We start from the raw sequence: 16,483 nt of genomic DNA on the forward strand, positions 1-16,483 counted from the left end.
AAATATTTTATATGCAGTTATGTATCCAGCACAGTATATTATATTAATGATATCCTTTAATAAATATATAAACCAATATTTGTATTTTGATGAAACTCCTGCAGTTAATTCAATGGCTTGAAATTGTATGTTACTAGACAATAATCTTCTGTTCCGTTCTACCTGTCAGTTGTGACCGACCTTTCACTTCTTACCTTGATTTCAACTACCTTGAATCTGGCCTTGCCTGTGTCCAGATGCTTATGTGTTAAGTTGCTCAGGATGGTCATGTTTTGTAGGAAGAGATTCATGTTTAATGTCCTGTTGAGAATGAGGTCATTAGAGATAGAGCACAAGCTCAGATTAGGGAGGGACGGAGAAGTAATGAGGCCATACCCTTTTAAAGGGACCATTCCGGCGTTTGCCTTAAGCAGTTTCAGGAAATCATGGAAAGCTTAAATCAGGATGGCCAGGCATGCGATTGAACCATACTGCTCCTGAATGCCAGTGTGCTAACTACAATGCTACCATACTCTGGTCGTTTTTTGTGTTTTTCTCCATATTACACAGTGTTCGGACTTTTAGATTGACTCACACTTCCAGTTTCATTCTCTTTTCTGGGTTCAACCTGCTGGCTTTGCAGTTGAGCCATCAGCTAATATAGTCAAATTCATGCTGATAATGGAAGTTGTGGCATTGTCATGCCCTGTGCAAATACAAAAGTGGCAACATAGGACTTTCTTACATGTGCGATGCTCTTTTTTCCATGGTGTTAATTTGTGGCCACCATGGTCCCAGCTTTTTTGCGATGCTGGCAGGAGCAGTTGTGCCTCCAGGAGCAGCAAGAAAAGCTGCAGCAGAAGAAGATAACAGAACAGCTTGAACATAATGTGGGTTTGTTCCCCTATTCTGTTTGCTGGCTTCCACAAGTCTATGGAAAGAAGGTAGAATTACTTGCACTGGTTCTTGCTGTTCTGCAAGGTAAGGTGTATCTTTGATCCAACTGATAAGACCACCTTGTTATTATCCAGCAGCATCGGATTGTACAAATTCATGCAAAATTTAAAGCTCTCCACTGAGACCAAGAAACTTAACTTTGAGGAAATCTGGCAGTCATATACAGCCTGATTCACTGACGTGCAAGGCCTCTCACGCAAATACCAGTTTGCGTGTTCCCAGTGTGCTGCCTCATATGCCGACTCACTGATTATGGACATGACTGTCCTGTTAACGCTTGACCCCCATGTCCAAATTAGGGTACTGGCCTGGTCTGACTGCTCCTTAACCAAAGTTGCCTAAATTGCTGTATGACATGAAATTACAGTGGAGGTAAGGGATACTCTTTCTGCCAATTGGCAGTTGGTGAAGTTAGATACGTGTGATAACAGCACTATTGCGCCGTGTGATTGCCCAGGCAATTATGCCAACTATACCTTCTGTTGAGATGTCATATTATGATACCTTTAACAATTCCAGTGCAGTGGTGTCATGGCATTCCTCACCTTTGGCCACAATATGCCTGGTGGGTACAAGTAAGTAAGTAAGTAAGTAAGTAAGTCAAAGAGTCATGATCCTCACTCACAACATTTTCCAGGCTTTACTCTCCTTCTGCATCTGTTTTTGTTCAATGGGTAAGTTTAGATAGGATTGCCCATACATAGATGCCATGTGTGGTGTATGCCAAAAAGTAGGCCATTTGGCACTAGTTTGTTTAAGTCAGTGAGTCACATGATGGCTGTCGCAGCCTCCGCTGTTTTTCCTGGATTTGGAAGCCATCTCTAATGACCCACAAGCATTGCCCCAAGCATACTCTGCTAACAATGGTCATGGATAGGCAATCAGTTGATTTCAGGTAGATGCAGGAGCACAAGCCAGCCTCATTAACTAAAACATTTTGAGGTTCTTGAGCTGTCCTGCATTCCAATGGCCACTACATCAAGTTTGGTTTATAGTAAACAGTGTATTCCTCAGATGAGACAAGCATCTTATAAGAATGTGGAATGTAAGATCATGTTATTCGTGGTTAATTCACCACTGGCATGAAATATTTTTGGGTTATATGGTTTTTTTTCATTTCTGGTTTCCAGATAATGAAAAAAGTAAATTTTATATCTTACTTGATCGTCTTTGAAGACTTGGTCTCTTTACTAGTGTTGTACAACCAGCTGTTTGAGAATACCACACCTTTCCCTTAAGCCATCAGCAGTACCTAAGTTATTTTCTTGCCTCTGTCCCATTCCCTTCACCATGTGTGACAGTATCAAGGTTGAGTTGCAGCAGTGGCAGAACCTCAGCATTATTTCTCCTATTTTGTTGAGTCAGTGAGTCATCTCTGGCACTGATTTAGGAGCTAGAAAGAAACAGTCAATGCACAATGTGCCCCAGAATCATCACCAATTTTGCAGCCCGAGGAATTGTTGACAAAGTTGGCAGGCAGCCAGTATTTTTCATGCATTGACTTGTGTGATGCATACTTGCATTTGCCATTGGATACCATTTCTCAAAGTTTCTTAGTGATCAACACCCCTTTGGGCTTTACCAATTTAATTGCTTGCTCCCTTGGCATTCTGTCTACACCGGGAATTTATCAATGATATTTGGAGCAGTTGGTTCAGGATATTCCCTGTTGCATCAGCTACCTTGATGCCATATGGGTTGAGAGCTCCAGGTGAGAGGAACGTTAGGAAATCTGCAGGTGCTTTTACAATGCCCTCTGGACACGAATCTGCATTGCTAATCAGAAAAATGTATTTTTCCTGCCAAAGGTGCATTGTTTTGGGTCACGTACTTAGCAAATATGGCCTCATCCTTATAGATAAGCACATCAAAGCCATGGTCACTCTGCCAGTGCCAAAGAACCTACAGGAGTTCCAGTCCTTCCTGGGCAAGATTTCTCTTTATGCTAAGTTCATCCCCCAGGCCAAACACATCTGCAATCCTCTTAACTGGATTTGCCAAAAGGACATCAAATTTTTGTGGTCTGCAGATTATCAACAGAACCTTCAGTCCCTCAAGTAGTGTTTGTGCTCCATCCTTGTTTGGCTTCTTTCATGTCAGGTAAACCATTAACACTGGCTGGCAATACATCCCACTTTGATTTAGGTGTGGTCTTGTTGCATTAGAGTCCAGATGGTGCCAAGCAGCCCACCCTTAATGGATCAGTGATGCTTTCAGTGGTGCAACATAATTATTCAAAGATGGAAAAGAAGGCACTGGCTATAATTTTCGGCATTAAAACATTTCTTTTTTTGTATGAAGTGAAGTTCCTACTCATCATTGTCCAAAAGCCGTTAGTTTACTTAGCCCTCATTCAAAACTACCAGACAGGACTGCCAACTTATTTCAGAGATAGACTCTCTTTCTCAGTAATTATAGCTGTGATATTCCTTACTGGTTCACTGCCCAATAGGCTAATGCAGATGCATATTATAACTGCCAGAGAGGCCATATTTGCAGTTTAACAGACAGGAGGCTCTCTTTTTTTGCTTTGATGATAAATTGCAGCAAACATTGCTCGATTTTTCTTTGACAGCACTGGAGGTTGTGAATGCTAAAGCTGCTGACCCATCTTTTTGGTAAATCTTTTCAGCAGTCCAGACAGGATGGCTTTAGTGCACTCCTTGAGGAAGGAAGTCAGTGTGGCATGTGATTTCCGTTATGGGATCGCCTCAAGATGTTCCAGGGTTTCTTCTCGCTTGCCACACAGGTCATCCTTTGGTGTTGCATCCTTTTATACTCTAGCTGTTGCAAGAGTCGCCCTGAGCTATGTCTCGTATAAAGGCTTCGGCACGGTACCATGTCTACTGGCCAGCAATCGATCACGATATTGAACATCTTGTGGGGGTTTGCGTGGCCTGTGCACAGAACCAGGCTGTACTGTCACATCAGTATTCCCCTTAGCCAGTCCCGGAGCACCCTTAGGATAGGGTGCACATCGACTTTGTACGACCCTTTTTGGGAAGTATGTGATTTTTGGTAATGGATGCATTGTCCAATTTCCTGTATGCAGCCAAGCTATCTTCCACATTGCCAACAGCTGATATTTGTGCATTTTCACTCATTTCTGCTGTTTTAGGGCTCCCCTTCTCTCCCTCCCCCCCCCCCCTCCCATTTTGTCATATCTGACAATGGTCAGTAATTTGTGCCACAGGAGTTTGAAGATATTTGCATTCACAACAGTATCCAGCAACTGATTACCACCTCATTTCACTCAGCTTATAACTATGAGGTAGAGTGCTTCATGTGAACATTCAACATAGAAATGAATAAGTCAGTGTATGTTTTGTCCTACGATATGTACTGCCTGATTTCCTCACCAGAACTGGGCAAAGCCAGTTAATGGGTGAAGCTTGGTGGAACATTTGCTTCGGCACCAGCTGCAGGGTCTTTTGGATCCGTAGCACACCCAGTCATACACTCCAGACTGCCACAGCCTGCACACTTTCCTCTCAGGGCTGCCATTTTGGCCTGGTCTTTCAGCCAGCACCACAAGTTGTTGCCAGACATAGCAGTTGGCCACAAAGGTCAGCATTTGTTCATGGTTGATGTCAGTCAGGAGCAGCTGACCTGTTATTCCGATCAATTGTGTCTGCATCTGTTGGGCTCATGATGCCACCATCTCCACGCCATCAGGGCAAAGGGTTCAGATATGATGTTTTCCCAGTAAGAAGCTTCCAGCTGCGGCTATGTGCACACCCACTGTTGATCCTACTGCATCTTCCACCTTCTTACTTTAACCTGCGTGGTGGCCAGCATGACACCACCGTCTCCATGCCAGCAGGGTGACTAGTTTGCTCATTTTCCTGGTAGGACGCTTCCAATCATGACAATATGCACACCCACTGCTACACCCTCCACCTTCTTACTTTTGCCTGTGGAATAGGGCGCTATTGATGATGACTCCCTTGACTCCCTCTGCAGAGCCTTATGACTTGGAAGTGATGCTCTCCTTTCCCGACTCATCTAAGGATGAGCCCCATTGCCACCAATGCAGGCAGATCAGTCATTATGCCAGCTTCTGCATTCTTCTGCCACTCTGGGGATAGATGCACTGTCTGAGAAGTTGCGTGCCATTTCCAATTTTGTGACCTAGGTCACAGCACAAACCTAGCTATTTCGCTGTCATGGACAGTATGTATGAATAATAAGAAAGTAATAACTCTTTTTGATTTGTTGTATGATACATCTACACACTCCATAACCAGGGTGCTTCCAGGAAGGAAAAATTAGAGTTCCTGATCGAATTAGAGGAACGTGTGAAAATCTTAACAGTATGAGTGATTTAAAGTCTCAGGTTGGATCACAAACAATGGGGTATGACTTCTTGTATTGAAAGCTCTTGCTGGACCTAAAAAACAATGAACATATAGAACAACAAATTAAATTTTCTGCTTTCTCTTCTTCCTACATCTCAAATACTGACATTATCATTATTTGTTGTTTTCATCCTTCAACTTATAAATGAATGTCCAGCTCCCTTTTTATACCCATTCTCCTGTAACGTTTCTTCTCTCTATTCTGATACATGTCTCAACCACTCAAGAATTTCCAATGAGTATGTATACTGATCTTACTCTTCTCTTTTCTTCTATGAAAGAAATGTTTGATAATAAAACAAAAATAGGTTTCAACTCAGTCTATCCAGTACTTCTTTTAAACATGATGGCAACTCACTTTTCAGCAAAGCATGCTACTAATTCTAAATTTTTAGTATCTGTCACTATTGCTTTGTTCACAAAATTCTTTAAAAATATTATTAGTTAAATAAGTCAGTTTGTATCCTAGTAATTTCTGCCCCTCCCCCCCTTTTCTTGGCCACTGCTTAATAAGGTGGTCTGTGCCTGAATTAAGTACTTATGTTCAGTGAATTAAAGTCTCTTTATTTGCTAATTTGTTTCACATTGCATTGGTTTAAGCCACATAAATAACTTCTTAATGTGGCTTTTGTTAGCTGTATATCATGCTTTTTATATGTTGCTAGGATTCTGGCATTTTATTTACCATGTTTTCTCTTGTGATTGCACAGAAGTCAGAACACAATTGATTCCATTTTTATGTGTTTGACATTACTGACAAAATTACTGACGAGTACAAAGAATCTATTACAATATACTCATTGTAAGTATTATTGTTTGATCTTCTCATTATAATATCTGAGAAATTTACAAGACTTTTCAAAACAGGTTTTGTTCTGAGCTGAGAACCATAAATTTGACATAAAGCCAGAGACAGCTTTCAAGTATGGTACAAACCAAGAACTGTCTTGTTCATGCTGATTGTTTAATTCATCCTGTAAAAAAAGAAACAAAAGAAAATTATTTGTGATTAGAAAGCAAAATCATCAGTCAATTACAATATGATTTTCAAACTATTTTTCTTGTTTATCGTTCACTCACTTCCTCTCAAAAATGCATGAAGATAACCTTCACATTTCTGTGAAAGTAATAAAAATTTTGACTTTTGCATTATATTACACTTACATTTTCCTTAACTAATTATCAAATTGCATACATCAGTGTACACTTTCAAACTTGGAAAACTATCACTCAGAAGTGATCTCCATGAAGACTGCAATTTGTACATTAGCTTGGTGTGATAAAAGATATTTAACTGACTGGCCCCTACTGTAACACGTGGGAAAAAAAAGAAGAAGAAGAAGAAGAAGAAGAAGAAGGATTCATGAGCTACATCTTACCCAATCTCTAGCCTGGTGCTTTGATGAGGGAAAATATGCCTAAACTTTGCTGCTTCCCTCCTCAAATGCACATAACTAGTAGTGTTGGATAGTGTGTCCACTTTTCCTTATATTATTAACATCCACTTCACCACCATTAAGGTGAAGCTCACAATATTAACTAAGACACTAACAGTGAACCTCACAGTATTAAAATGACAATGTAGAGCAGGTCCAGACTTTCAAACTGGCAGATATGATTCGGCATGGATGACTTTTAAGGAGCACCAGTGCTATAATGCATACAACTGAATTATCACAGTTACCATTTGCACTTTGTTACTCATTGTTTTGTTACTGTAATCCAAAAATCATGCCATAGTGCCAACAGAACAAGAAGATCTAAGGAAATTACAAAAATCGTTATGTTGTCGAAATAAGTAATTTTTCTTGTCGTGATGGTGTTTCTAGCACAGTATTTAAATCTTGTGCTGACTTGATAAGACCATTCTTGAGATATGTTTGTAAACAGTCAATATCTGAGCTAGTCTGTTTATTACATCCTTCTTGACCTAACATGCATAATTTTGGTTCCAATGTAGCAGAATCTTAAGAGTTTTCTTTCAAAAATTCAAAATCCTAACCTGTTCACAAGAAAATTAAAAATTTACCCCATTAACTACTATATTTATAAATTGTATCTAGATTCAAGAATTTAAAGGTTTTGTTAGCTACATGCCAAGTAGTAGTGCTTAGGATAACCTGCATGACAAGTAATAATGTTCTGTAAACAGGACTCAAAATTTACAGATGCAGATAACTATTTTCTTTGAATTACACCACATGATCAAGTAAATATTAAGTTAATGATGTAAATAAAATAGAAAGAAACTTCCACATGGGAAAAATATATTAAAATATGTCTGCTTGTGTCTGTATATGTATGGATGGATATATGTGTATGTGTATGTGTGTGTGTGTGTGTGCGCGCGCGAGTATATACCTATCCTTTTTTCCCCCTAAGGTAAGTCTTTCCACTCCCGGGATTGGAATGATTCCTTACCCTCTCCCTTAAAACCCACATCCTTTCATCTTTCCTTCTCCTTCCCTCTTTCCTGACGTAGCAACCGCCGGTTGCAAAAGCTCGAAATTTTGTGTGTGTGTTTGTGTGTTATTTTATTGTGCCTGTCTACCGGAACTTTCCCGCTTGGTAAGTCTTGGAACCTTTGTTTTTAATATAAATATTAAGTTAGCAATAAAAGATAAACAGTAGTCATGTTACGTGGCTGAGGAGGCAGCAGCTTTTCCCAAATAAGCGTCTGTCTTTCTAGTTTACTTAATTACATATTGGTGGCCTAAGCAAAAAAAGCACTGAACATTATAGTAGTAGCTTATTGTTAATGTGACATACAGATTAAGTTTCTATAATTTTCTTGTCTTTTGTGATCTCTTAGGTTTTTGAGTGTACAGCCTAGTTGTTGTTCCAGTTATGCACAATACTTTGTTGATCGACCCAGTTGTGTCTTCTTTAAATGATGCAAGCTGTATTTTTATGTGTACTGACTACCTGGACTCCAACCAGACTGAAGTATTGTTAATGTCACACCACTATTTATAGTCAACTTCGACTCCTTGTGCTCTCTACATCCTTTGATGCATATATATATTTTCCAGAGCCTGTACTGCTATTCCCAAAACACACATTCTCTCAGCACTTTGAAGCTTAGCTGGATGATGAGTGGATCCCAAGCCTTGCTCAAATTGAAACATATATCCCAATTTATTAGGTTTTCTAATACATTTATTTCAATATACTGCTCTATTGCACTGTCCCAGTGACTGGACCCTAGCACCTCAAAACTGGTCTCATTGTGTTTCATTTTATGATTATACACAATGCAGTGCTTGTTCTTTTAGTCAGGTGTGTTACTGAAGTTCCTTGTAACATTCCTTAACTCTTCTAATAGTCTGCCTCATGTAACACGTCACACCTGCATGGAATGTGGTACACATCTGTATTTTGGAGACCTAGATCTTTAACATTACAAAGAATGATTCTCACATCATTTGATGGGAGCAAAATATTGATATTCCTAGATACTGAGCTGTCTTAGGCCAGATACGCAATTCTTGTTTTCTCTTCTTCTTCCTCCATCTCAACTTCTTTCTCAGGCTTTGTAGACACACACAATTTGTCAATTTCAGCATCCATTCCTTTGGAACACTATTTGCAGGTGCTATTACTCTTTAGTAAGGCCCTCCTTCTCTGACAGCATTCGAGCTCTGTGGACAAGAGTCTTTAGCACGGAATTTCTTTGGGAGGGATGATAATACACACCTGGAAATTGAAATAAGAACACCGTGAATTCATTGTCCCAGGAAGGGGAAACTTTATTGACACATTCCTGGGCTCAGATACATCACATGATCACACTGACAGAACCACAGGCACATAGACACAGGCAACAGAGCATGCACAATGTCGGCACTAGTACAGTGTATATCCACCTTTCGCAGCAATGCAGGCTGCTATTCTCCCATGGAGACGATCGTAGAGATGCTGGATGTAGTCCTGTGGAACGGCTTGCCATGCCATTTCCACCTGGTGCCTCAGTTGGACCAGCGTTCGTGCTGGACGTGCAGACCGCATGAGATGACGCTTCATCTAGTCCCAAACATGCTCAATGGGGGACAGATCCGGAGATCTTGCTGGCCAGGGTAGTTGACTTACACCTTCTAGAGCACGTTGGGTGGCACGGGATACATGCGGACGTGCATTGTCCTGTTGGAACAGCAAGTTCCCTTGCCGGTCTAGGAATTGTAGAACGATGGGTTCGATGACGGTTTGGATGTACCGTGCACTATTCAGTGTCCCCTCGACGATCACCAGAGGGGTACGGCCAGTGTAGGAGATCGCTCCCCACACCATGATGCCGGGTGTTGGCCTTGTGTGCCTCGGTCGTATGCAGTCCTGATTGTGGCGCTCACCTGCACGGCGCCAAACACGCATACGACTATCATTGGCACCAAGGCAGAAGCGACTCTCATCGCTGAAGACGACACGTCTCCATTCGTCCCTCCATTCACGCCTGTCGCGACACCACTGGAGGTGGGCTGCACGATGTTGGGGCGTGAGCGGAAGACGGCTTAACGGTGTGCGGGACCATAGCCCAGCTTCATGGAGACGGTTGCGAATGGTCCTCGCCGATACCCCAGGAGCAACAGAGTCCCTAATTTGCTGGGAAGTGGCTGTCGGTCCCCTACGGCACTGCGTACGATCCTACGGTCTTGGCATGCATCCGTGCGTCGCTGCGGTCCGGTCCGAGGTCGACGGGCACGTGCACCTTCCGCCGATCACTGGCGACAACATCGATGTACTGTGGAGACCTCACGCCCCACGTGTTGAGCAATTCGGCGGTACGTCCACCCGGCCTCCCGCATGCCCACTATATGCCCTCGCTCAAAGTCCGTCAACTGCGCATACGGTTCACGTCCACACTGTCGCGGCATGCTAACCGTGTTAAAGACTGCGATGGAGCTCCGTATGCCACGGCAAACTGGCTGACACTGACGGCGGCGGTGCACAAATGCTGCGCAGCTAGCGCCATTTGACGGCCAACACCGCGGTTCCTGGTGTGTCCGCTGTGCCGTGCGTGTGATCATTGCTTGTACAGCCCTCTCGCAGTGTCCGGAGCAAGTATGGTGGGTCTGACACACCGGTGTCAATGTGTTATTTTTTCCATTTCCAGGAGTGTATCTGAAGGCACAGAGTTAAAAATCTGTGTGCATTTCCTATATACAATGTGGTCCACAGTGAACACACACTGAGGAAAGATAGCTGGCCCTTTTCTTCAAGATGATCATGAATTTTATATTAGGCTGGATGGAGTTTCACGTCATAAATGTTCCAGGCTCTTTTCACTTTTTTCATCACATGTTCCCACACTACAAACATATTGGCTTTAACTTGATGGATTCTAGTGAGTTTTCCTCAAAGTGTTACATATCATTCTTCATTATGATAGGGATTAACAGCCGACCCATTGCAATACCATATGCTCGTTTATACAGAACACTTTGAGGAAAACTCACAAGATTATTCCAATTTCAAACCAATTATTTTCTCTCAATACATGAACGACACATTTTGGTGTAGGCACAGGAAACAAAAAAACATGAAAACTTCCTGGAATATTTAAATCCTATCCATTGTAAAACTAGAAACTTGATGGAACTTTTCTCTACATGTTAGTGAAGAAAAGAACAGCTGGATCTGTGGGCCACACTGTGTGTAGAAAACTCACCCATACTGTTCTCTATCTCCAGGCTTTGAGCCAAACCCTCCATAATAAAAAAAAAGTATACTAAAGGCAATGGTCCATAGAGCTCAAACGCTGCCAGACAAGGAGAGCCTTGTCATATAAGTACAACTACAAATAGTGTTTGAAAACAATGGGTTCTCACATGAACAAAGTGTATGGGCACTGCAGTCAGAAACAAAAAGGTTAACACTGAGAAAGAAAAAAATTAGCCAAGAAACGCTTACCTGTTTTATACTGGCCCAATATCAGGAAAGATGATAGACTGCTACAGTGTTATAGCATCCTGTGTATTTTGCTTCCATCAGCAGAGATAAAAGTTTATTTTGTGATTTTAAGGATGCCTTATGAAATAAATTCACATTCTTTGACTATGCACTGACATCAGCTGTTTGTGACATATGAAAATGTGTGCCAGACCAGGTCTTACACCCAGATTTCTGCTTATTGTGAGTGGTTGCCTTAATCACTTTGGCTAGCTGAGCACGCCTCCAGTACTGATTCAAACTACCATATGTCGCTTAGTCACAACCTTTATGCTGATGCAACTCATGATTCCCACACAGGAAGGCATCTTAAAAATAATCTAGATCTCTGAAAGCTGTGTTCATACTGTATTGCATACAAATGTGGCATGTCATCTTAGGTGCAAACTGTTAGAATAATTGAGGAGAGCTGCAAGAACATCAGACACATACCTAACTTAAATAATCAAACAAAACAGCTCTTGCTAAGTATTGTCTCAAATACGAAATGAATAAAACAAGACTAGTTTTTTTTGTGCAAATGCCAAGTTTCTGGGACAGCTTAATTAAGGAGTCTATTCAAATAAAAATATCAGAAAACCTGATAAACTGTTGCAACAGCTCAGCTCTAATAGCCATGCCCTAATGGCTGTTGGTAACAGTCTACCCATACACATGAGGGCAGTATTTGGATGTGAATCCTACTTCTTAATGGAATCAACAGAACATCATGATGAATGAATTAAATGCCCCATGGAAGAGAGCAAGAAGAAGACCTTGTGGTAGCTAATTCAAAAAATTATTCCATTCCATTGTGACAGGGAGCTATAGCAACCAGCGCGTGGCTTTTTGAATTGGAAATATAGTACTGGAGGTGGTGGTGATAACTTTGATAGTTGCAAATAGTAATATTTCCATCAGTAGAAAAGTTAAGAACTGCAGGAAGGAGCCAGAACTCAGAGTCACCCTCACAATATTATATTACAAAGAATGCTCCTTAAAATATAAACATGAAAACAATAAATTTTTGAGAATATAATGTAACTGGATAGATAAAATATCTACTCACCAAGCTGCAGTAGAACACACACATAAAAGAAAGTTATAATTAGGCAAGCTTTCAGAGCCAGTGTCTCCTTTTTCAGGCAGAAGGGTTGAAGGGGAAGGAAGAGGGGTGAAGGAAAAGGACTGGACAGGTCTAAGAAACAGGGGTGGATTTTAGAAAACATCCCGAGAACCGCAGGTCAGGTGAGACTTACTGGACAAGACGAGAAGGAAAGACTGATTGTTGGGAACTGCACCGGAGGAGATTTGAAAACCTGAGAGCTTAAAGGTGAAGATAGGGTAACATGCAAGACAGAGATTATTGGTAAAACATCTTGTGTGAGTTAATAAGAATGTAAAGCTAAGTGTATTGTACGTAACAGAGGTGGGGAGGGGATGGCAAAAAATATGTAAAAAATAGAAGGTCTAGAAAACTAAAGTGCCAAATGGCAAGTGTGGTAAAACAGGCACCAAGATCATGATTGTCATTTTGTAGAGCATGCTGCAAGTATACACCCTCTGCCTATGCCCATTCATCCTAAGTGATAATTTGGTGGTATCATGCTGATATAAAAGGCCAAACAGTGTTTACATAACAGCTGATATATGATGTGTTGTTTCACAGGTGGCTCTCCCTTTGGTAGTATATGTTTTGCCTATTACAGTGTTGGTATAAGTGGTGGCAGGAGGGTGCAAAGGGCAAGTCTTGCAGTGGGGACAGTCACAGGGTTAGGAGATGTAGGGTAGGGAGATGGGTACAGAAGGAACATAGGATCTGACCAGAATATTATGGCGATTAGGAGGGCAACAAAAAACTATTCTAGGTGTGGTGAGCAAAATCTCAGAGTGGATCTAAAATGTTATGGCCTGGGAAATCTGCTTTTGAACTAGGCTGCTGGGGTAATTATGTCCAGTGAAAGCTGAGGCAAGAATGGTGGTGTAGTGCTTTAAAGAGTCCGCATCGGCATGACTACCACCAAATTATTAGTTAGGATGAATGGGCGTAGCCAGAGGGCATATACTGGCAGCATACAATATCCTGTATCAGAGCATGCTCTACACCATGTCAATCGTGACCTCGGTGCCTGTTTCACCATATGCACCCTCTGGGTTCATCCCTCAGACACCAGTGTCCCAGAACTCTGCAGGTGGGAACTAGGAGCTATATGTCCTTGTTTCTCGCCACCCACCTAACTTTATTTTTACTTTAATTTCCTCCATCTCAGCATTTCTTCACAGTAATTACTCCTTTCTTATCTCTGCTTTAGTTTTCTACATCTTTCATTTTCTTAGCTCTCTATTTTTTGCCATCGCCCTCCCAAATCTGTTACGTACAATGCACTTAGATTTTCACCCTTATTAACTCATACATGATGTTTTAGCAGTAACCTCTGTCTTTCATATTATCCTGTCTTCACCTTTAAGCTCTCAGGTTTTTGAATCAGATTTTCACCCTTATTAACTCATACATGATGTTTTAGCAGTAACCTCTGTCTTTCATATTATCCTGTCTTCACCTTTAAGCTCTCAGGTTTTTGAATCTCCTCCAATGCAGTCCCCAGTAATCAGTCTTTCATTCTCATCCCTGCGGTTCTCCAAGATCTACCCTTTCTTCCTAGACCTTTCCTGTCATTTTCCTTAACCCACTTCCTTCCCTTTCAACCCTTCTGCCTGAAGAAGGTGTCACTGGCTCCGAAAGATTACCTAATTATACCTTTCTTTTAAGTGTGTGTTCTGCTGCTACTTGGTGAGTAGATGTTTTATTTATCTACTCCTTATGATGTTTTATTAATGGAACTATCTGTTGAAATGGAAAAGAAATACAACAAATTTCTGTTCAGTACAATCTATTTACCTTGACTGGTTATTTCTACGATGAGACAATATTTTATTCGAATAAATATAAAAATCTTGTACCCATGTAAAAAAATAACATGAATGTGAAGGATACTTACATACTTTTGTATTGCTCTTAAAACCCTATCCATTAAGTCTGAGATTCCTGGAGACACTGAACGAGATACAGCTACTGGAGTTATGGCACTAGGCTGTGGAGTCCTGTACAACAGTGCATACAGCGTTTGCAACAGGAAAGCAAGGAAAGCAAGTCCAGCAAGCACAGTTAGAGGATCAAATCCAGATCTGGAAATAAAACTTACCGGCATAAGTCACAGTCCATATTACGCAAACACTGAAACATCAGGCAACATTAAATCTTAGTTTTTGTAATGATACAGTAAACTTTATGAAACCAGAACGAATTACTTTACTTGCCATCAGAAATAATTAAAGTATATATGGGGCGAAGGAAAAAATGCCACACTTGTTTTATTCCTCATCTCAATTCAAGGCAAACTATATCTAGCAAAACCCAGCCTCATCAATAGGATTAATAGTTCTGCAATTTAAAAAAATGAGGCTCTGGCAACACTGTAACTGCATGTAACACAGCCAAGAATAGCTGGCATGAACTATGCACTGTGCTGCAGCTGTCCCATTAGCTCAGTGAAATGAGGCAGTGCAGTGGAGAACAATATGCAGACTCACTGATATTCGAGTCACATTTGCACCTTACATAATTTTTTTTCAATTAAAGCATCAAACTGTATCCTATTTACACCTCCACAATGTGGTATCTTTTGTATTTCTTTCTGTAACTGTTATCTTTACTTAAACCATAAGACATTACATGAAAATTATAGTGCATACAGTAACATCATCTGTATCCAATGATGTACAAAAAACATACCACGTAGACTACACTAGATTGCACATTATGCTATGCACAATAATTCCTTTCTGTACATTTGACATTCAGGCTTATCTTCACACAGCTGACATGTACAAGTATCAACAATGTTCACTTAAGAGAAGTGACCATCTTCCATTAGCGAGCACTTTACCACTTGCTGAACCATACTTTGCTGGACCCCACGCAACACACCTGCATCCACCACTGCTGGAACACCATGCACATGAGCTATTAAGTCATGTAAATCCATGAGCAGAGTACTATAAACTTGTTCCTTTAAGTGTTCCCACAAATAAATCTCTCATGGATTAAGGTCCAGGGAACACAGAGGCTAGAACACTGGACCTCCATGACCAATCACTTTCTCTGGAAACACTTCATTTAAATAGCTACACACATTCATTCCAAAGTGTGGTGCTGCGTCATCATGCTGAAACGTTAGCTGTCACTGAATACCAAGTGGAACATTTTGTAATGCATCAGGCAAAGTATTGCAAAGAAACATATGGTGTAGAGGAGTATTGAGCTTGTCTGGCAATAGGTAAGGGCCCAAAAGCACTCCTCCCATGATTCCAGTCCACAGGTTTATGTGAAAGTGTGCCTGAAAGCCATTTCATGAGTTACATGTGGGTTGTGTTCTGACCAACAATGGCTGTTGTGGAGGTTGAAAATACCTTTGTAGGTGAAGTTAGATTCAACAGCCCATATTACATTATTTATAAAATGTTCATTATCTTCCACTTGGTGCAAAAGCCATTCACAAAACTGCACTCATTGAATGTGGTCTTCTGACCGCTGATGTTGAGTTAACATGCAACGACACGGATGCAGTTCTTCATCATGCAACACTTCAACAAGCAGTCTTTGAGGTATCTGGAACTGCCTTGCAATATCACAGGTACTTCACTAAGACTGATGAATGGTATCTACAATCACGACCTCTGATAATGTAGTAGATCTAGTTTTAGGATGACCAATGTCCATTACTTGTGGACAAAGATTACCGATTTCCTGACGGCATTGCTCTAGGTGATGAAATGCATTCTTATTGGGATGGCATCTTTGAGGGTACCATGCAGCATTGTACTCCATCAGGAAGCCACCCTACATGAACTTTACAGGATCAGTTATAGTTGTGCAGTGCATGGTAGTAGACATATGCATGTAGTTTAATGAACGCCACTGTCAATAGTAGTCTTCTGCCATGTGACAGAATGATGTCCTACTTATAAATGATGAAAACTAGGGAATGGACCTCTAAAAAATAAAAAAAAGAGCCTGAGAAGGATTCATACCAAAGCTCCATGGTGGATGTGAGTTTGATGTCCCAGCAGTCTACTCCATGAGTTACAATGGCTGGTACGGTAGCATGGAGTGATACACATTCCTCTCTACATTCTGACACTTTACACAATGGGAGAGTGTTGCCAGCTCCTCATTGTCATATATGTATTTTCAAAATTCATCCAAT

General features: G+C 41.0%; 1 protein-coding gene across 1 annotated transcript in view; it reads right to left on the reverse strand.

Annotated features, from left to right (window-relative positions):
- Window positions 1–5,843: 5,843 nt before the first annotated feature.
- The window catches only part of LOC126268046 (uncharacterized), a 96,043-nt gene continuing 85,403 nt past the window's right edge, over window positions 5,844–16,483 (reverse strand). Inside the window, exons 4-5 of the mRNA XM_049973473.1 lie at window positions 14,216–14,402; window positions 5,844–6,268 (exon numbers count right to left, since the gene is read on the reverse strand). Of these exons, the coding sequence (XP_049829430.1) occupies window positions 6,104–6,268; window positions 14,216–14,402 (352 nt within the window). The 3' untranslated portion in view covers window positions 5,844–6,103. The remainder of the gene's footprint in view (window positions 6,269–14,215; window positions 14,403–16,483) is intronic.

The sequence above is a fragment of the Schistocerca gregaria genome, chromosome 4 (assembly GCF_023897955.1).
Source record: "Schistocerca gregaria isolate iqSchGreg1 chromosome 4, iqSchGreg1.2, whole genome shotgun sequence".
Taxonomy (NCBI): Eukaryota; Metazoa; Arthropoda; class Insecta; order Orthoptera; family Acrididae; genus Schistocerca; species Schistocerca gregaria.